Here is a 22,981-nt window from a genome sequence, read left to right as displayed (position 1 = left end):
CTAATCAACAGCCACTTTTTATAATGAAGTCATATGCCCTGACAGGTATGCAAATAATAACCCATAACCTACCTTTAGTTCATTTACAGGGTTGGGGTCGCCACCTTTTTATGGCCTCATCGAAATGGGTTTTGTGTGAAACAGTGACAATGTCCACACATTTACTTGTTGGTGGTTTGTTTTAATAAAAGACACATTTGCAGAATCGATTAATGCAGCTGGACCAATCTGTGTGGACTTGTGGTTTGCTCAAACAGACTGAAAAGTACTAAATTCTCATAATTTTGTTGTTGATGACAAAAGGTTTAAAATGTACATTTTTTTTAGGCCTCAGTGGTCTATCAGCACTCATCAATGTCAAAATGATTGAGATGACCAATCAAATCAATATAGGCGGGGTTTACTGTTCACAGAAGCAGAGTGTGAATTCCAATTTTAACACTGAAAGAGAGCGAGGTAAGATGATGAATTAGTGAAACGTATATTGTTGTGAACGAGGGTCATATATAAAAGAAACATATTCTTGTGTCTTCGCAAATGCAACTTTTGCATTCTCATAAGTAGCAGATGCAGACATATTTATTGCGTCATACATGGAATCAGTTTCATTTGCCGCTTTCCATCCTGTAGCTGCTCCTGCAATGAATCCTGAAAGCGCCACAGCTGAAAGAGTAACACCTGCAGCACAAGCAATCCCTGCACCTCCTGCAACCCCTGCCCTTAGTGCAACTGCTCCAGTACCAGACCCTGCTGCTATTCCCACTTCTGAAGTGCTGGCTTTGTTAAGGTAGGTCACAACTGTTGCAACACTGCCAACAACGCCCAATAAAGCACCAGTTAGGCCCCCTATTGTTGCACCTGCAAGACTTCTTAGGAGTCTGTCATGCACAAGTCTTTCTGCTCTTTGTCGCTGCTCGTTTGGAGACACAGTGTCTTCGTTTGTATTCATCATCTCCTCACTTAACATCTCCCCCACATTTTGAAGCAGATTATTGGTGTAGGGGCCGTTGTCATGCACCATTTGATTTATGGTATCCAGGAGATTTTTCACCTGGAAATTATTACTCTTGTATCCACAACTACAGGGGCAATAGAAACATTTTCTCCAGTATCTACTGTCAATGACATGACAGCGACCCCCACATCTACGGACAAGCTCCTGCAGATTTGCATTTTTCTGAACATATTCTTCAATTGTTTGACCCTCTAGTTTTTCACCATGTCTCCAATCTCCATTTCATGTCTTGTGTATCTTTGAACTTTTAGAACAATGACAAAGGCATCAACACCAGGAGCACAATTGATAATGGATGTAATGATCTCAGATTTGATGATCTCTTCATCACGTTCTGTGTCAGAGACTCCAGGTGTATCAATAACTGTGATCTTTTGTCCATAAACCTTCCTCTCTCCTCTTACAGACGTATTTGTTACAGAATTCGGTGAAGCATCAGAGGTGAATATTTTTTTTCTGAGAATTGTATTTCCAGCGCTGCTTTTTCCATCTCCGGTTTTCCCAAGAAGAACGATCTTTCTGTCAGGTGAAGACACACTGGCTATTTGAAAAAGATGTTAGTTATTAGATCCTATACGTTTTTTATAACAGAAATTCTAGATAGAAGAATTTTAAGATAGAAATTCTATCGCTATGTCACCAATTATTCAGCAGCAATGTGAATGTTTTTCTCAAGTACTCTGTAGCAAAACTTTATCTCAGTAAATATTTGAAACTCAAAGTATTGTTTTAACTTACCTCCCATTACCCTTGTCTGTTGATGTTACTCTCTGTAATATAAATAATATGTATCAATGTAACACTGTCAAATTATTTTGCAAATGATTCATATTTTACTTCAATTTTAGAAAAAAAAAGAAGAAGAAGAAAAAAGAACAGAAAATTTGACTTAATGAGCAATGGATTGCATGTTGTACCTCTATAATCATGAAACCAGTTGAGTGAGCACTGTGTACCTGTTGCTGTTATTTTATTGATTGATTGATTGATTGATTGATTGATTGAAAGGAGATATTTAAATGGTGTGTATTTTGATGCATGTGTGATTTTGGAATGTAGTAAAGTGCTTTATTTCTCACATACACATTCATACACTGGTGTACAATGCCAGTGATATGTGTTTCTGTGGAGATCCATGTGCAATAACAGTTCAGAGCAGTGTTTTCTAGTAGCAAACATGATGCAAGATCAGGGTTACCAGGTAACCAATACAAACAAAACAATTAATCTCAGAAGGTTTAGAACCACAGTGGTATTACTGAGAAGACTTTTTTAAGGATATTGAGAACATAAACATAGACCAGGAAATAATAATAACAATAAACAAGATATGGAAATGCTGGACGGGTGTAAATTAATTATGGTATCACATCAGAAAAAGCCGTAATTCCTATTTGATATATTATTTGTGCTTCTCAAGTAAAATAAATAAATAAATAAATAAATAAATAAAAATTGAAAAATAGATATATGCACTGATTAAACATGGTCAAGACCATGTCTGTATATTTTCATGACTCTGCAGGGCCTTTAATGTATTTTCTTGTAGATGTGTATTTATATATTTAAAGTATATAATTAGTTTCATTAATAATTAATACAAATTATTAATACAAATTAATAATTCTGTTTATGAAATAACTCTTTAAATATTTTTACTACTATCTTTCAAGAACTTGCACATTGTTGCGAATCAGTTCATTTAAAAGTGACACTTACCACCACATGAATCAAGACAGAAGTTGTAGATGTTGTTGACAGGCTGCAGCATCAGGCTCCGTGGCCCTGACTTTCACTTTCTCTTCACTTTTATTGGGGACATTTTAGTTTCTCTTTTTTTTCTCCATGTATTCCTTAAACTGATTGGTGCATGCTGCTGCTTTAGGGAGGCACTAACATTATTCTTATTGGATGTAGAGCATTTAATGTTGTGCCTTAAGACTACAGTAAAGCTTAGGTTATTTTAGGGGATTCATTGCTACAAGGAGGAAAATAAATAAATAAATATGTAACTTATTTTCCTAAATAATTTAACATATTTTCTGTACAATGAGTAAATAAACATCTCCATGCTCCTGGAGAGCACCCGTTACTGCAGATTTCTGTTCGAGCTCTGCGCCAACACACCCTTCTCTAACTATCATATTAATTATCAATTATTTCTATTTATTATATCGACTTATACGACTTGGCACAAGCTGATTGGTTCATGTCGTGTACACAGCCAATGAGTTTGCACCTTTACCGTTAAATGGCTGGTTGGCCTTCACTTGAGCCTTTCGCAGCAGCGCGCTTTCAGAGTTCCTCTGAAACCCTCCACCTTTCCCAGCTCCACCTGTATAGATCTGTTACAGGTTATTTTATATGCTATTTGTGCAGCAGCAGTATGTCTTAAAAACTCACAGCACCATATACTTTGGCAGTAGCAAGTTCCTGTACTTGCTTGCAGCAGCAGCAGCAATAATCTACAACTACAGCAATAACCTACACTACATGATCAGTGTCCCCAACAGTATTACTAAACTGACTGTAATGACACTATTGAATGAGAACTGAACTGAATGATGCTGAAAGATGACATCATTTTCTCCTGAGCTGCTTTATGGCCAAATATAATAACTAATTTAATAATTGATGCAATAATCTAATAATCTTTACAATGCTACTAAATCAACACACAACATATTTTCTTTTTAGAGCTGTTTTACAGCCAAAATGAACTCTGTTTGCATCATTGAATCAATATTTTTCTGTTGACAACCTAAAACAATATAAAAATAAAAGTGACTTGATTTGATTTGACTGAACCTCAATGACTTTTGATATTTGTGGTCTATAAAGTTTTACACATTTATCAGCTTTTACTTGAAATTGGTGTACATTGTCAGTCATGCGTTTTGCCATCTCAAAGGTGCAAACAATTGCCCTAATCAAGGCATCATACATTGAATGAGCTCCTTGTGCTGCGTCCAATCCAACAATAAATCCTACAGCTGCTCCTACAATGCTATAACTGAAATGCTAGAATGAAGAGTACTAGGAATATTGGCCCAGCAGCCAATGCTGCTGCTCCTGTAATAAATGTTCCCACAAAAAAACAGTTGTTCAAAGTTTGTGATTTGGGTCCAAAAATAAAAATCAGAACTAAAACCAACAGAACTGTAAAGGCCAGACTACCACCAATTGCAATCCCTGCCACCGCTCCTATAATGTCATGAGATGGTTTGGCTGTTGGAAGAAGATACATGTTATTACACTTCATAATGCCATCTTTGATATATATAAGTGACACATTAACATACCTGCCATTGTGCCTGTCTGATGGTGGTGACCTCTGTAATAAAAGAAATCTGTTAAATTTTTCATAACCATGGAAGCTTCTTCATTTGCATAAATGTTTCTATTGATTTGTCTCATTGTTTGTTGTCATATTGTCACAGTAAGTTACAAATGAAACCTGTCATTATAGACCCTATTCAGCAAAATTTAAATGTAAACATAAAAATGTATAACATTGTTAAGTGTTTGATTGTGAGAGAGATTATCATGTGTGATACCTGTGATAATGATGATTCTGTTTTATTAGACCGGAGATTATCTTTTGATCTACAATCTGCAAAAGTGATGTGCAAAAAGAAATCATGAAAATAACACTCCACAAATAAATGTGAGGGAAAAAATAAACACAAGCTTTAACCTTTAACGAATGAAACAGACGTGAAGTACTTACACTGACTGTAGATCTCACTCTTCTGTCGTCGCTCTTTGAAATATCTGACGAGTGTGAAGACAGCGAGTGGAGTTAAACAGGTCTACCTGTGTGCCTTTTGTCAACACTTTCATTTTCACGTGTTCCTCAAACATGTTGTGGAACCTGTGTAAACTGGCCTGGGTGGGATGGATTTTCCAGAAAGCAGGTTATATGTCATATGTGAAGTTAAAAATGCTAATGGTATGTAAGTTGCCAGAGTAAATAGTGGTCAAAAGTGATGTTTGGGGATTTTTGTGGGACAATATTTGATTTTACTGACACTTTAGTTTCAGTTAAACAATCAAAATATGAGGAATATATAATATTGTAAAGAAGAATGCATTGGTTAAGGTATTAAATTGTCAGTTATTTGGGCTATGGGCCTTTATAATGCACAATACTCCAGAGTCTGACCATCTTATTGTAGAAATGCAGAAATAGAATAGTGGTTTGGATGTGGTACAAAACTGTGTGTGCAGTTTACTCCACATGTAGCCCTAAGAGTAACTTTTTCAGACCGCATGCTTTGAGTAAAACTGAGAACCAGTACTTGCTACCTCTTCTGGATGTCTGTACAATAAAGCTCTTTTTTTTTTTTTTTTTTAACCACCAAATTTCACTGCATGACAGTAAAGTCATGTTGCATGAGCGCCATCTGCTGTTCACCCAACATGTCCTGTACACCTGACCTCACTGATAATAGAACAAGGCATAAAGGCATAGTTCACCCAGAAATGAAAAAAATGACAAATAAAGAATGTGTATCATTGTGTTTTTGCTTTTTTTTTCTGTTTTTATTCAATTTATGAAAGTGAAAGTAGATATATATATATATATATATATATATAATTAATTTTAACTAATTTAACTAATCTTAGGCTGACACGCCTCCAACTTGGAAACTCGGGGCTTAAAGAAAATTTCAAGTTTCCCACTCAAAATAACAAGTCTGTGGTGACGTTCATGTGCGTTCAACATGTAAATACAATCTATCCGACATGACTTGAACGCACCATGTGTCACACCCCAGGACTGTTTGATGTGTTTTCATTCCCCATGTGCTCAGTGTGACCTAGTTTCTGTCTCCCGCTAGTCATGTCATTTGGTTCAGGTGTGTCTTGTTATCGATCCTCATTTGTATGTACTAAAGTTGTGTTTAGTCCACAGTTTGTCGTCTGGTCTACTTCATCCATACATGTGTCAAGCCTTCCTGCCTGTCTTGGATTACCTTGTGTGGATTATTAAAGACTATTTGCATTTATCTTCTTCATGCATTTCATTCAGCTGTTGTTATGCAGGCCAAGATTAGTCATATTCTTGAGAGAAGAATAAAAAGACCTATACAAATAGTACATGTGAAAACTATTTTATTTTTCTAATTAATGACAACAAAAAAAATACATTATAATAAATAAAATAGTGACTATGTTCATATAATACAGAGATAATTAAAAACAATCCCATGCATTAACAAAAGATAAATTGCAACAACAAACACAACTGAATATTGATCTGAGTAATCATCTGAAAGTTTAAGAGTCATTGATTACTAAAACAGTCGCTGTCGGTAGAAATGTTCTTCTGTTAAAAGCTTGTGTTGATATTTTTCACTGCACCCAAATAATAAAAAGAGTCTTTAACATTATAATTGCAACCAATAAAACCAACACTTCATAAAAAAATAATATGTGGCAGCATTTAACCTACGTGTAATATTGAGAATTAAAACCAAATCCCCATGCAACATTTAGACAACAGTCCTGTCATCTTTGAGTTAAATAATCACACATAGATCACTAAAAAAAATTAGGCTGTTCCCTGATCAGTATTTTTGTTCTGCTCCATTTTTAAAAGTTTGTCTTGATGTTTCTTTGCCTTTTTCACAGCACCTTTAGCATTCTCATAGTTGAGTTTCGCAGCATTCCTTATTGCATCACATACCGAATCAGATTCATCTGCGGCTTTGCATCCGGTAACTCCTCCTCCGATCGCTCCAGCAAGAGCCGCGACTCCAACGACGATGCCTGTAGCTGCAGCGACCCCCGTACCAGCTACTCCAACACTGGCCCCCGCGGCGACAATCCCTGCCTTCACCGCTGCTGCTCCCGCCGCTATTCCCGTGGCTCCAGCTGCTCCGACGGCTCCGACAGCTCCGGCAGCTCCAGCGGCTCCGGCTACGGTTCCGGCTTTCAGCAAAGTGACGACAGATGCCACAGCGACAACGATGCCCAGAAAAGCACCAGTTAGTGTTCCTGTGGTCACTCCTGCAAGCCTAATGAGAAGTTTTTTGTGCACAACCTTTTTCGCTATTTCTCGTTTCTCTTCTGGCGACATATTCTCCTCGCTTATGTTCTTCATCTCCGCTTGAATCTCTTCCTCCACTATCTGAAGCAGCTCATTGGTGTAGCAGCCGCTCTGATTGTCCTTTAGCTTTTGCTCGATGGTCTCCATCAGGTTTTTCACCTGGACTCTGTTGCTCCTGTATCCCATTTGCCGTATTTTCCAGTATTTACTGTCAATGACGTGGCAGCGACCTCCACATTTGTCAATGAGCTCCTGTAGCTTTGGACTCATCTTGACAAATTCCTCGATGGTTTGACCTTCCAGCTGTTCTCCGTGAGTGAATAAAACAACTGAATGATTGAAAGTATCTTCTCCACAATACTCAACGATTTTATCCACAACCTCCATTTCTTGTCCCGTGTATCTCCCGACTTTCAGGACGATGGTGAACATGTCTGGACCTGGAGAGCTTTCGATCACAGATCTAATGATCTCCGATTTGATGGCCTCCTCGTCCAGACCGGTGTCAAAGAGTCCAGGCGTGTCAATAACGGTGATCTTTTTGCCATTGATCTTCCGGTCTCCACTGACACATTCAGCCGTCACAGATTCAGGGGAAGCTTTGCTTTTGAAGACTTGTTGTTTGAGAATCGTATTCCCAGCACTGCTCTTACCATCTCCGGTTTTCCCAAGAAGCACAATCCTTTTCTCGGGTTGAGAGTCAGAAGCTAGTTGGGAAGAAAAAAAAAGTTTAAATTAATTTATAATTATAAGACAAAAAGAACAAAACTGAGATAAACAGATAAAATGATAACATAAGTCATAATGATGGTATAAAAAGTAGTGACATACTAATTCATAATAATGAAAAGCTGAAATTATGAGAAATGTTAAATTATGAGATTTATTCTGATATAAAAAAGTACAAATGTTGACATAAGTCATAGTGATGGCATAAGTCATAAATATGGCATAAAAGTAAATGTATTTACAAACTAATTCATGATTATGAAAAGTTGAAATTCTTAAACGAGATTAAACGAGATACTGTCATAATGATGAAAAAAGTTATAGTTATAGTTATAATTATGAGATAAAATCTTTCACTGCATGATTAAATTCTGATAAAAAAAGGTCAAATTTATAACACAAGTCATAATGAGGCATTAAAAGTCATAAATATGCCATAAGAAGTAAACGTATTGACATACTAATTTATATAATCATGAAAAGTTGAAATTATGAGATACTGTCATAATGATTAAAAAAGGTCATAGTTATAGTTGAAATTATGAGATAAAAACCTAAAATTCTATATAAAAAAGTCAAAATTATAACACAAGTCATAATGATGGCATAAAAAGTCATAAATATGCCATAAAAAATAAATGTATTGACATACTAATTCATAATTATGAAAAATTTAAATTATGAGAAATGTTAAATTATGAGATATTGTCATAATGATGAAAAAAGTAGCTATAGTTGTAATTATGAGATCAAAACTTAAAATTCTGATATAAAATGTAAAAATTATGACATAAGTCACTTGTGAGATCAGTTCAAATTCATGATGATATTAAAAAAAGGAGATAAAAAGTTTAAATTAGGGCACACTAAGTTAGATTTATGAAAAAAGTTGTATTTATGTCATAAATATTAAGTTGATATTTGTAAAGTCAACTTAAAATATTGTGTTACCCTGCTGCCTTAAAATTTTAAGTTTCGTCAAGTTGACGTGTTAAGTTGTACTAAGTGATAACTTAGATATTTGAGTTGACTTAACAAAAGAATTTGGTTTGTTAAACTTAAAAGCTGGATAAGTTGCCCAGTTGCCTTAGAAATTTTAAGTTGAATCAATTCAAATATCTAAGTTGTCACTTAGTACAACTTAACATTTCAAGTTGACTGAACTTAAATTTTTAACAAATTATTTTAAGTTGACTCAACAATTTGTTTTTTACATTGTTGTTACTAAAGTTAAATGCTGCTTTACAAATAAACGGTGAAGTCTACAGGCCTTACATTAAATCTTCATTGCATAACAACAGTAATTTTAAGCTTCAGATTGAAGCAAAATCTGACTTATCTTTAAGGCACTGTGAAGAACATTGAGGGCAACATTGAACCTCACTGATTTTTATTGTATGAAAAAGAAAGAAAAAGACAAACAATTATGTTCAACATCACAACTAAAATTATAGTTTTGAAACAACATGGGTGAACTGTCCCTTTAAGAGTGGTACTGTATTATCTGGTGGTTAAAAACTCTAGCAGCTTTTCATTTTAAATATAGCAACACTTTAAATTGTTTAAAGTGGAAGTTTTTTTTCCTTAAAAAAAAGAAAGAGTGAAAAGAAAAACACTTTGAAATCTTATGTATGAACAATAAGGATTCAGTTAAAGCTATATTTTTTTTAACGGTGTCATTTACCTCCCATATTCTCGTCCCGTCTTCAACCGAGGTGTCGTAACAAATACTATTACGTTCCACTAATGATGTTTTTAATCTAAAATCTCATCCAGTCATGGTTCCTGCTTCTCTATCTGATCCATTAACAAAAAGCTACTGTAACATACAGGCTATTTGATGTCTATCAGCGAACAGCTTAAAGAGTTTTGCTGCTCAAAACACCCTTAAATGAGCCATTCGACACTACATATGAGCTACAGGAATTACCAGAATGACCAGTCGTCTGTACACGTGCATGGACCTCCTACTTCACAACGTCACACCCTCATCATCACAGCAAATTCCTTCACAATCAGAGCCATGAAACTCTTCCTGAGAGATAAACAGGTGGTAAACAAAGCCAAGCTCTGTTGTTAGCAGAATACAAGAATAGAAAAAAACTGAGGTATACATGATTCACGTTACCTTTTTGTGTTTTCATTCGTTGGAATCACTCAGAAGATGGAATTGTGTGAATGCTATTAATAGTATTTGGTTATATTAAACAAAAATCGCTTTATGGACATACTTTCATGTATTTTTCATGACGCATCTTGATGTTTCTTACATCACACATTCATCACTGGTTTCTCTGGAGATCCTGTAAACTAAACAGGGCACAGGGTGGAGCGAATGCTGAATGCTTTATGAATAACACACCCAACTGACACCTCTGAATTATATTTTATCAAAATGTTTGCTCTTTCATGACCAACTTCTAATTGATTTTATAAACAAGGAACAGATCAGTAAATGTCTCATCTTTTACTTCTGAAAAAGTAAATGCACAACATTTTGATAAATAGTGACGTCTGATGTAAAGACAGATAAACAAGTCTGGTAAGTTGGAGTTATGCCCTTATGAATTGATAAAAGTGACAAAAAGTGCCATTTTTTCAGTGAAGTGTTCATAAAGAAGACACTTTTTCACACATTCAGATTTGTTTGCTTGATAATTTCATTCTGGAATCATTCATTCTCTATTTTTCATTCAGGAAGCTTGTGGACAGTCATGTCATAGTCATGTACTTTACTAGAATAAGCAAAAGACAATATGAAAATGGGGGGAAATAATAAAAATAAATAGCTTTGATAAATATCTGATAAGTGATACCTCAGCAAATAGACATATGTTAAACTGAAACCCCAAAACCAACAAACAAAATGTAAATCAGAATACAAACGTGTTTTTGTCACAAATCTGGTCGGTGACCTGCGGTCCGCTCACCACCAGATGTCTCTCTCGGTCCATTATCACACTCAGACTGTTGCACTACACCCCGGACTGCATCTCCCACTATCCACCACGCTGATTGCGCCATACACCTGTGGCCAATCAGCAGCCCTATAAAAGCCCCGGACTTTCTCACGTTTAGGACAGTGTATTCTGTAACGTGGAGAGGGAGACGAGAGGCGAGGGGATCCATGCGCAAGCTTTTATTGAATGGACGAGGCAAAGACATGGTCAGACAGGCAGGGTCAGAACAATAATAAACAGGTACAGCGGAGGGAGGCACAAGAGAAGTCCGTGAGGCTGGCGTGGGTCGATCAACGGCGAACATTATCCATAACGTGCGACTGAAGAATAATCCTTATGACGAGCATGAGTCCAGAAAGGCAGGCGGCTAGACAGACGAAACGAGATGGCCAGCCGAGAATACTAAACACGGAAAACTAGGAACTCAGAATACTAGGAAACTAGGAACTCGGGATACAAAGGAACACAGGGAACTAGGAACTCGGAAACTTGGGAAACAGTGCTAGCACTAGGAGAGCGCTAAATGCAACTGAAACTAAACTCCACAATACACGGTCCTAAACGTGAGAAAGTCCGGGGCTTTTATAGGGCTGCTGATTGGCCACAGGTGTATGGCGCAATCAGCGTGGTGGATAGTGGGAGATGCAGTCCGGGGTGTAGTGCAACAGTCTGTGTGTGATAATGGACCGAGAGAGACATCTGGTGGTGAGCGGACCGCAGGTCACCGACCAGATTTGTGACAGTTTTCATATCACAACTTTAGTTGTTCTCTGTACAATTGAAAATATTACAGACAAAGAATATACAAGTTTGCTATAAAATTGTTCACTTTCATTAAAACACATGAACACCGAACCGGCTGAAATGCTAATTTGATGCAGTGTGTCAATGATTAACACTTACATGTGACAAACATATGAATCAAAAATGTGCAAAAAAAAACTATTTTATTCAGTTCACAAGTAAACTGTATTTCTATATATTTTATCATGTATCATGTATTCTGTACATTCAACCTGGCTAGCTTTAGACGAAAGAAAAGTGTTTGCAGTGTTTTCTCACTGACACAATCCAAAATCTAAAAACTCAAGGCTTAAAAAATCATGAATTTCCCACCAGTTATTATCTAACTAAAACTTTAACTAAAACCATTTTTAAAAAAATCATTATTTGAAATGAAATAAACATTAATGGAAATAAATTTGAAATAAATTTATTTGACATAAAAACCTATTTTATTTATTTTAGATAATTATTTCTCATTTTCATTTAGTTTAAGTTGAAGTACTAAAATAACTAAAACTTAATAACTACTCATATATAATAAAACACATAAAAAAATGGAAATAAGCCATAAAACTTAAATGAAATAAACATTAACTGAAATACAATTTGAAATAAAAATTTATTCAAATAATTATTTCAAATTTGCATTTAGTTTAAGCTGAACGACTGAAATAACTAAAACTTAATAACTACTAATATATAATAAAATATATTTAAAACATTTAAAAACAAATAGCTACTTGTGTATTGGGGGGGGGGGGTTTCTTTTTATATTTTATTATATATGAGTAGTTAAGTTTTAGTTAATTTTTTAGTATTTAAAGTAGAGTATAACTGTATATACACAATGAAAAACTAAAATAAAACAAAAAACGAAACAAAAAAGAGAAATACCTTTAAAAATAGAAAATAACTATAAAGTATAGTCATATGATATAAAATAATCAAATAAAATTGTAACACTTTAGTATAGGGACTAGCTCTTACTAGTTGCTTATTAGCATGCATATTGCTAACATATTGGCTGTTTATTAGCAGGCCTACTTATAAAGCACATATTCTGCATGACCTTATTCTACATCCCTAATCCTAATACCTACATTTAACAACTACCTTACTAACTATTAATAAGCAGCACACTGGGAGTCTATTGGGGCAAAGGTCATAGTTAATGATTTGCTAATGACGAGAATGGGACCTTAAAATAAAGTGTGAGCAATAAAATATTATAAAATATTAAATATTAACAAAAAATGTAATAGTATATCTAGGATACTGAAATAATACTATTAATGTAGTGACACTGTAGTGACTTGTAGTGACATTCTTGCATGTTCAACTCGCAAATACAATCTTTTCTGGCATAAGAAAAGACGACCATTTGCTCTCTTACTCCGTGACAAACACCTTCCGGCAGCAGTGACAGTAACAAAATTGTTTTACTTCCGATTCTGATCCGATCGCAGCTGTTCTCGAGTCGACAACTCACTGATTCAAATGAGCCGTTTAGAGCGAGTCTCCAGTGAAACTGAATTCACAAGTAAGATCCGGACGTGACTGATGCTACGAAAAGTAAGTTACTAATGTCGAACTTTAGGATTAATTATTGTAACTGAAAATCATATTTATGTCAAAACTGTCAGTTGTTTGTGAACTAATTCTGCTGTAAAGGGTGACCTGTTTAATCCCACTGAAATGCTTGAAAGCAGACACATCAACATCAGTGTCTTCATATTTTAGGTCAAACAACAAAACATTAAAATAACACAGATTAAATAAAGTAACTCATGCACATTCATATTCCCCGCTGCTGTAACGTTAGCCATTTTATTAAAATGCTACGCATTTACCCCTGTGTAACTTCTGTTTTTATATTGTTTATCAACAGTATACATTTTTATATTGTGTGGATCAACTTGCCGAGTAGACACATATGAATGTTTATTCATAACCACACTGAAAATAAGTAAATACTGTTAGCTAATGCTAACTGTCTAGCTAACAAGCTTGCTGGTTCTAAGTTGAGGTAATTTTTAGATATAAAGCCCAAATATTTTCATTTAACCTCCTAGATAGATTACATATGAGGGAAAAAGAAAGAATGTGATGTTCAGAACATGGTAACTAACCTGTGGGGGCATTTGCCAGGAGTGTTTTTACACCTCAGACAAGGTTTGAGAAGAAAATAATCTTTATGAAAATGTAATTATATTTTCCATAAAAGTTTAGGCCTTATTCTCATGTCATATATAACTGTGACGTTCTGCAAAACATCAAGCTTTGAAACACTTTTTTTTTCTTACTGGTGAAAATTAGATGCTCAAGTCCGTTTTCTTTCAGGTGTAAGCTTCACAGTGAACATTACTACATCACTCTGATCAACGTAGTCCATATCAACAACCAAAAATATATCTTGACTTCATATAGTGGTTATTTTTTTAAAATCACAGGTATTTTGAGCAGTGGGATTATAAAATACATGCTAATATAAAAATTAATTAAGCAGCTTATATAAAATTGCTAAATAAATCGATCTATCAGTAGTTTTTTACTTAAGTACATAAATGTAGTACTTTTGTACTTTCACTCGAGTAAAATTGAAAGAGAAATCATTTTATTTTTACTGGAGTAACATTTTATTATACATATCTGCACTTTTACCAATGTACTTGACTTGTGTAGTCCGTCCACCACTGTCGGGCAATAAAAGCGAGATCCGCCAAGTAGATCAGGAAGTTAAGAGTGGTGAGAACGGCCACGGCGACCAGTTTATCCCACGGACACAAACCGTGATAGTATTGGCAGGACGCCGGTCGGCTTGAGCTCTCCGAATAACGACTGTCGAACGTGAAGATCGGCCAAATGATGGTGGCGCTGAGATACATGGTGACCGCCAACAGGGTGTAGGCAGAATGAATGTTCCTGAATGGTTGGCACTCGGTGCATCCGGCGATGCACCTCACTATGATGCCGGCCGAAATGATGAAACAGATGCAGTAGACGGCCATGCACCACTTCAGAGCCGAGTGACTGTCGTAAGAGACAGGGTCGCTGATGAACACGAATATGAGGTTGGCCACGAAGATCTCGCAAACTTTCAGCAGGCCTGGAATCGTCACCATGTATCCGCTGGCTTTGTCTGGTTGTGCTCGTATCAGACTCACTTCGACGAAATAAGCCACGGTGGCCAGGCAGGAGAAGGCAGTCGAGGCGATCCAGTGGTCTTGCACTTTACTGTGCACTGTTTGGCCCTTCAGGAGGTAGAGTAGGAAGATAATAGACGCTGACAGGCAAAGGAGCAAGGCGTAGCAGGCGAAAATAATAGGGAAGTCGACCCATGCCACGGGGGTGCAAGAATGGAGACCCATGAGCTCCACCACCACAACCAGCAGGGTCCCGGCAAAGCTGAAAGCCCAGCAGAAGATGCTCCAGCTGGCTATGCTGTCGACGACTGCTCCTCCACTAGATGCCACGCTAAACGCCACACAAGTGAACACCAGAGCAGCCAAACGCACCCACATGAGACGGGTGGACTTCAAGACCAGTAGAGGCATTACTGGACAAATTGGACATCAAATTAAAGGTGTACGATGAGTGTCCGTCTGGTGACTCTGCAAAGGACAAAAAGAGAGGCAGATGGACCATCTGAATCAACAAAGCATGCTCCATGCATGACATGCTTCAATCAGTGATCGTGTTCACATTTAAGAAAAGCACTTCAGTTTGTGTGAGCATGTGGCCTGTATAGTAGGTTCAACACTTTTAGGGGGAACTGTGTGGTCTGATTTCTTCACTGCATTGGTTTTACTAAAGTGTGTTTCGTGTTGCATTCATGCCTTGGTTATGTAACCATTACGTACTGATCTAAAAAACATGATTTTAAAGGGACAGCTCACCTAAAAATGAAAATTTGGCATCAGTCTTTCCACCTCATGTTGTTCCAAAACTGTACGAATTTATTTGTCTGCAGAAATAAAAAGAAGATATTTTGAAGAATGTTGGCAACCAAACAGTTGCTGGCAGAAATTCCATATGTTTCCATACTATGGAAGTCAACGGCTAACAGCAACTGTTTGGCAAATAACTTGGTGCAACTTGAGGGAGAATAAATGATGACAGAATTTTCATTTCATCTCTACATTTAGCCTAAAAATTTCTTAACGATGATAACGAGTAAATACATAAATTTGAAAAATATACACAGTGACAGAACTAGTTTTCAAAAGAGGGAACTGTCATAACCTTTAAAAGAATCACATGAGAGTGACAGAATCATTATGTCTGTGTGCATTTTGTATACTTTTATCAAATAGTTAGCTTTTTCACGATCGACTTTTAATTGATTTTAAACAAGTGACAAATTGGTAAATGTGCTCACACAACTCTGTCTCATCAAATTACTTATGAAAAAGTAAATGCACAATATCTTGATAAATAATGACGTTTGATGTAAAGACATTATGAACCACGATAAACAAGTTTGGTATGTTAGAGTTATGCCCTTATATGTAATGAACTCACAAAAGTGACAAAATTGCCTTTTTTCAGTGAAGCATTCATAAAAATTCACACCTTGGACATTTTCTGAAAAACTCTAGATGGCGCAGTCTGATAGGTCGAAGTCTATCTGACATAATGACATCATTATCACATGGCACAGCTGATTGGTTTCGTCCTGTATCGGTAGCCAATGAGCTCGCTGCTCAACATTCAAATAGTGTTTGCTGTAGCAGTTGATCCAGTTGCTTCAGAAACCCTCCACTTCCCCAGCTCCACCTGTTTAGATCTGGGTGATTAATGTATTTCTTACATGCTCACAGCAGCATGTTGTGGATGTATTGGCAGTAGTAAGTCTCTGTACTTGTTTTGTCGCAGCATAGCAGACTTGTTCCACCAAGACCAAATACATTCACTTAATCATGTACATTACCACGCCAATCCCTCCACGAGTTGTCATGACAGAAATAGGTTTTTGTCTGATAAATATCTGATAAGTGATAGCTTAGCATCTTGAAACTCACTTTCACAAACAGACATATGTTAAACTGCAAACCCCAAAACCAATAAACAAAATATAAATTAGAATGCAAACTTGTCTTCATATCACAACTTTATTTGTTCTAGATACATTTGAAAATATTATAGCAAATAATATAAAAATGCTTTGCTCCAAAATTGTTGTGTTCATTAGACCACATGAACACAGACCCGGCTGAAATGCTAATTTGGTGCAATGTGTCAATATTAACACTTACATGTGACAAACATATGCTTCAAGACATATAAAACAGCACAAAAATGTACAGTAGTTCAACACAGCGATGTGGATGTGATACTCCATAATAAGGCAACAGCGGCACAATCAAGAAATGCACTAAGCACATTAAAAATACAATCAATGGTGCATTCAAGTCCTTCTAAAAGTTCGTAGCTACGAGTTGCTAAGTCATTTTTTACTTTCATCTGACCATAGAATATTTGAAATGTAATGGATTGGCTTTTATGGTCAGATGAAACTAAAAAATGAACATTGTATCAGCAAACACTCAAGATGGGTTTGGTACAAAAACACAGTTAAAAAGTACCCCATGTTTTAAATTAAAAATGCTACTGTATCTTTAAAGATCCCAACATACACGGCATCATGGACTCTATCCAGTACCAACAGAACCAACCTCTGCTAAAAATCGTATAATTTGCAGTGGCTGGATCTTCCAACAGCTGGAAATCTGAAAAGTCTTGAGTGATTCTGAATGATGGAATGGTCTCAGATCTCTTGACAGCTGTTCTCCAAACTCACCAGGCATTATAGGAGAAACCAATGAGATTTCCCCCCATTTTAAATTCTTATTTTACAATGAAATGTTAGATTTTTGTAACTTTTTACAATAAAAGATAAAAGGGATTAAGCCGTTTTCTAAATGGTAAAAATGTTTGCACTACAAACCAATGTGTTCATAATTAAGATAATACATCAAATATGTGTTGGTATATGGTAAATATGTATTAAACTAAATGAAATAATAAAATATGAAAACTTTGAAAATAGAAGATATAAAAATAAAATAAAATTAAAATTATCAACAGAAACTATGATATTGTATTAATGACACTAAAATAGTACTGTTTCCCACTCCATAATTATGACATTGTGGTGTTGTTCACTTGTGTTTAACTCATGAATACGGTCTTTCTGACTTGAATGCACCATTATTCACTGAACATGTTCTTCCTGCTCCAGAAACTTGGAATAAAAGCTTGAGCTCATTGAAGCACAGTCTGCAAAATCTTTAGCTTTCAGAGATTTCACCAGTGTCAGGGAAAAGACGAACGTTTGCTCTCTCATGCTGTGACAAACACCAGTCGGGCAGAATACGCAAGATCCGCGAGGTAAATCAGGAAGTTGAGAGCGGTGAGAACAGCCACAGTGACCAGTTTATCCCACGGGCACAAACCTTGATTGATTTGGCAGGCGTACGGTCGGCTTGAGCTACCTGAATATCGGCTGTCAAACTTGAAGATCGGCCAAATGATGGTGGCGCTGAGGTACATGGCGACTGCCAACAGGGCATAGGCGGAAAGGAAGCGTGCAAATGAGAACGGCAGGCGTCCGGTGCATTCTCCAACGCACATGACCACGATGGCCGCCGAAATAATGAAACAGATGCAGTAGACGGCCATGCACCACTTCACACCCGGGTGACTGTCATAAGAGATGGGGTCACTGACAAACACAAATATGACACTGGCCACAAAGGTCTCACAAACTTTCAGCAGGCCTGGAACTGTCGCCATGTACCCGGCGACTTCGCCCGGTTGCGCTCGAGTCAGACTCACTTCGACGAAATAAGCCACGGTGGCCAGGCAGGAGAAGACAGTCGAGGCGATCCGGTGGTCTCGCACCTCGCTGTGCACTGTTTGGCCCTTCAGGAAGTAGAGTGGGAAGATGATGGACGCCGACAGGCAGAGAAGCAAGGCGTAGCAGGCGAAAGTAATAGGAAAGTTGGTCCATGACACGGGGGTGCGAGACTGGAGGCCCATGACCTCCACCACCAAAACCAGCAGGGTACCGGCGAAGCTGAAAGCCCAGCAGAAGATGCTCCAGTCGCCCATGCCGCCGCTGACATTTCCTCCGTGGGCCGCAACACTAAACGCCACACAAGTGAACAGCAGAGCGGCCAAACGCACCCACATGAGACGGGAGGACTTCAAGACCACAAGAGGCATGATTGGAGGAGTTATTGGACGTCAAATTAAAGGTGTACGATGAGTGTCCTTCTGGTGATTCTGCAAAGGACAAAAAGAGAGGCAGATGGACCATCTGAATCAACAAAGCATGCTATTGCCTAAGTGATTTGACATGCTCCAATCAGTGATCACGTTCAAATGCTCAAAAGAAGCACTTCAGCCCTGTTTGTCTGAGCATGTGGCCCGTTTAGAAGGTTTGATTCTTTTAGGAGGAACTGTGTGGGCTGTTTCCTTTACTGCACTGGTTTTACTAAAGTGTGCATTGTGTTGCATTCATGCCTTGGTTATGTAACCATTACGCACTGATCTAAAAAAAAAAACATGATAGATATGCACTCACTCCCCAGAGTGATTTTAAAGGGATAGTTCAGCTAAAAATGAAAATTTGGCATCATTTACTTAACCCCATGTTGTTCCAAACCTGTAGGAATGTCTTTCTTCTGTGGAACTCAGAAGAAGATATTTTGAAGAACTTTGGTAACCAAACAGTTGAAGTCAATGGCTACCAGCAACTGTTTGGCAAATAACTTGGTGGAACTTGAGGGTGAGTAGAATAAATAATGACAGAATTTTCATTTTTTTGGTGAACTATCATTTTATTGTCGCTCAGGGGAAACAACACAAGAAATGTGTGCCTGAAAATACTTAACCCACTTTTTCTTTGATTTATTGTACATGATCACTTTTAAAGCAATAGCTTACAAAACAAAGAGAACACTATCATTATTTACTGAATCCTATATATGACCCTGGACCACACAACCAGGTATATTTGTAGCAATAGCCAAAAATACAATGTCTGGGTTAAAATTATAGATTTTCTTTCATGCCAAAAATCATTAGGATATTAAATAAAGATCATGTTACATGAAGATATTTTTTACATTTCCTTTTCTTAATATATAAAAATATAATATTTCATTAGTAATATGCATTGCTAAGAACTTCATTTGGACATCTTTTAAGGTGATTTTCTCAATATTTAAGTTTTTTTTGCATAAAAAAACACTCACAATTTAAATACTTTTTAATCTCAAACACTCATTTTGTTTTTCTCTCCCTGAACTCTGTGTATTCTGGTTCAAGACAGTTAGGGTATGTCGAAAAACTCCAATTGTATTTTCTTCCTCAACTTCAAAAATCATTTCCAAATCATCCTACATCGCTGCAGAAGTATCGACCCAGTTCTCGCAAAAGTGACCATGCAAAGAAGATCAAACACCCTTAAAAAAAGGTAAAACAGTGATATAGGATGATTTTAAAGTTGAGGGAGAACATGAGATGGGAGTTTTTCAACATACCCTAACTGTCATGAACCGGAAAAAGCATAGTTAGACAAGACAAGCATTTGACATTAAAAAGTATATAAATTGTATTATTTAAAAAAAAAATAACCAATCGTTTCACTAGAGGAGACCATTCTTTCCCGGCTGGGATTGTTTACAACCACATTTGGTTTCAGTTGAAGCCACATTTAAACTGCATTTTCGAAGTTCAAACTCTGGGCACCATAGAAGTCCACAATACGGAGAAAAATTCTGTAATGTTTTCCTTAAAAAACATCTTTACAACTGAAGAAAAAAGAACATGAACATCTTGGATGACAAGGAAGTGAGGACATTATCTGTACATTTTTGTTCTGGAAGTGGACTTCTCCTTTAAGTGTTGTTCACACCAAAGATGACAACTAACTATAAAGTTTTAAACACTGTTTTGATTCTATGAGAATCAGATCACAGTCCACACATGATAATGTCCATCTGGCTCTCTAACATGAAATACATGAGAGTATCATAACTCTCAAATCTGATTAAACATAGCGTGCATAAGCGATCAGCCTAGCATACAACAATTTAGATGTAGGTCTTTAAAAGGTCAACCAGGACATTCTGCCTAAGATCTCTCTTTTACAGCAGAGGAAAGATGGATTCAGGACTGAAATGACATGATTTTCATTTTTGAGTGTACTGTTTCTTTAAGAGCTAGTATTTTACCCAACTTCAGACATTATGTCCCAATTTATGTATAGCATACAATCCTATGAGGCAACACCATGTATCTAACAAAGCCATATCACAAGTACGTGACTCAGCTACTGGTCACTTCCTCCACATTACCACCCATTGTTGATGCAAGGAGCCAGGCTAGAAGGGAGAAATCTCTGGCTACTGGGCATGCAACCATGTAAGCTACGTAACTTTGTTAATATACATGTAATATATATTTAAAGTCAGTCTCAAAGGCTTTGAAAACTATAGTAGAGATGTTTGTGTGTGTGGCAAGGGATACAGCTCTGACGGTTTATTAACCCTAATTAACCCTAAACCTAGCTCTTACTGTAACACATCAATCTAACGTTATTTCTGTATGCTACACTGTACAATAATACTGTTTTTGTGTTATAGTAAGAGCTAGGTTTAGGGTTGGGGTAGGTGTATACGTTAATAAAACATGTATATTAACAATGTTACATAGCTTACATGGTTGCATTTTACCTAGCACTGTTCTAGAAGTATGTTTCTAGCAGCTAACGGATGTGGTGAAGGGTGTGGTGGTTAGGTTTTATGGTTCGGATGAGGTTAAAATGAGCGAAAAAATTAACATGGGTCAATCAAACGTAATCAAACGTCCCCGAGTATAGGAAAGCGATCTCTGAACGCGTTTAACCGATACACTTTAGTACATTTCACGAAAGCATATGTACATAAATGAAGCGCATTCCTCAGGCTGAAGCGTCCCGTCTAAAAAAAAATAAACCCATGTATTAAATCACTGAATCAAGACCAATGCACACGCAAACTCACAGAACTCAACAGAAACTAAACAGAAAATAAGAAAACAAATAATGCAAACATACCTTATACAGACTTCCTCTGCTTTATTCCAGATTGTATCACAAAGGAGATTCGAGCCCCACTCCTGTGACGCTGCCCAGATGTTCTCTTCCTTAACGGGACTCACTTCAGTCCTCCACGCCCATTTCCTTCCAAATTAGGTTCTGCCTTTCTCTCACCATTTGACCTCTCCATACGGCTTAGAGAAAAGAATTTGTATGCTAAAATTAGATGTTAGCTGTGTGCATTCCACTGTGTGACATTGTCCCTTTTTTTACAAACAGTATAAAACTACAAATCTTTTTTTTCGGGTTTTTATTTTCTTTAATACAATTTTGTATATGAATCATTGCTTCTTTTTTAAGTGGAGCTCCACTAACTGGCTAACTTTAGCATTTTCAGTTCTGTCTGTGTGGCCGAAACAAAGGCGTGGCTGGGGATGCTGCATATTATCTGAAGTAACGCAAATATATTAAGGGTATGGAGCAGAACAGCTGCAATAATAGGACTGTACACTGATAGATAATGAAAATGAGGGGAGGAAAAAGTTCAGTTAGACAATCTAATGATATTAAGAGTAGCCTAATTATGGTAAAAGCTTGATTTATTCTGTTCCCTGTAGTCTGTCTGTGGTTTTACAGATTTTAAACGTGGCGTAACGCCTCTACATCATGTAGCATAACGCCTCTAAATTATGTAAATAGATTGACTAATCATGTGGTCAAGGTTCTACGATCAAGCCCCCAATGAGGGTATAATAATAATAACAATATAGGGTGGTATACTAAACTTATTTCAGTATTCCACTGTATTGTTTAGATAGGTATAACATTTTAACACTAAGCCAAATACCAGTCTTCCTGATCACACGCACACAGTACAACTACAATTTTACGTTTGCATTTTTAGTACAACTCTTTGCTTAGCTCAAGTATGCAAACCTCTTTGCCACATGCAGTGGAATATGCCTTATATTGAAAGTTTTCAAATGAAAATGGCAACATGATTGTTCTATAAAGTATGAGTTTGTATGTGGAATCGTGTGGTGTGATGAGCGGTGAACACAGCAAAAACTTAGGCTACAGTAAACGGGGAACCGATTGCTCCCCCATGATATTTAGTAAAGTATTTAAACTGCACAGATGTAGGTATTAGTTACCTTGTTCTAGTTTTTTCGGCCTGCGGATTGAAGAACGCACTGAAAGACGGGGAGTCTGCCGCAATTTCATGTGAAATGTAAAGGGAACTGAGGCGATCACAAATTCGTGTACAGTTCATGGAGCTAATGGAAAAATTTTAGGGGGCCTAAAATGGCCTAGTGACGCTGCTGCATGTGGTACACCAGAGACACACA

The 22,981-nt window shown here is 36.9% G+C and overlaps 2 protein-coding genes, 1 long non-coding RNA gene and 1 pseudogene across 6 annotated transcripts; all 4 read right to left on the bottom strand.

Annotated features, from left to right (window-relative positions):
* Positions 1–407: 407 nt before the first annotated feature.
* Positions 408–2,783, bottom strand: LOC127167590 (GTPase IMAP family member 7-like; annotated as a pseudogene).
* Positions 2,784–4,042: 1,259 nt separating this feature from the next.
* Positions 4,043–4,836, bottom strand: LOC127167691 (uncharacterized). Its single transcript, XR_007828011.1, has 4 exons — positions 4,746–4,836; positions 4,573–4,628; positions 4,318–4,349; positions 4,043–4,243 (listed from the first exon to the last, which is right to left on the bottom strand). It is a non-coding gene; the product is annotated as an uncharacterized LOC127167691 (long non-coding RNA).
* Positions 4,837–6,116: 1,280 nt separating this feature from the next.
* LOC127167723 (GTPase IMAP family member 7) lies at positions 6,117–9,717 on the bottom strand. The gene is made up of 2 exons (XM_051113917.1): positions 9,484–9,717; positions 6,117–7,777 (listed from the first exon to the last, which is right to left on the bottom strand). The coding sequence occupies exons 1-2, from the start codon at positions 9,488–9,490 to the stop codon at positions 6,573–6,575; spliced, it is 1,212 nt and encodes a 403-aa protein (XP_050969874.1). The 5' UTR covers positions 9,491–9,717; the 3' UTR covers positions 6,117–6,572.
* A 2,450-nt stretch (positions 9,718–12,167) lies between these two features.
* On the bottom strand, positions 12,168–22,920 carry myadma (myeloid associated differentiation marker a). 4 transcript variants are annotated; one of them, XM_051115447.1, is made up of 3 exons: positions 22,787–22,920; positions 21,651–21,826; positions 12,168–15,156 (listed from the first exon to the last, which is right to left on the bottom strand). In XM_051115447.1, exon 3 carries the CDS (start codon positions 15,097–15,099, stop codon positions 14,203–14,205), a length of 897 nt encoding a protein of 298 aa, XP_050971404.1. In that variant the 5' UTR covers positions 15,100–15,156; positions 21,651–21,826; positions 22,787–22,920; the 3' UTR covers positions 12,168–14,202. The 4 variants fall into 4 exon arrangements, with proteins under 4 accessions (XP_050971404.1, XP_050971406.1, XP_050971405.1 ...); XM_051115450.1 differs by lacking the exon at positions 12,168–15,156 and adding an exon at positions 16,638–18,832; XM_051115449.1 differs by lacking the exon at positions 21,651–21,826.
* Between the last annotated feature and the right edge of the window lie 61 nt (positions 22,921–22,981).

This window comes from Labeo rohita, chromosome 7 (assembly GCF_022985175.1).
Source record: "Labeo rohita strain BAU-BD-2019 chromosome 7, IGBB_LRoh.1.0, whole genome shotgun sequence".
NCBI classification, from domain to species: Eukaryota; Metazoa; Chordata; class Actinopteri; order Cypriniformes; family Cyprinidae; genus Labeo; species Labeo rohita.
This window is presented reverse-complemented; position numbering and strand designations above follow the sequence as displayed.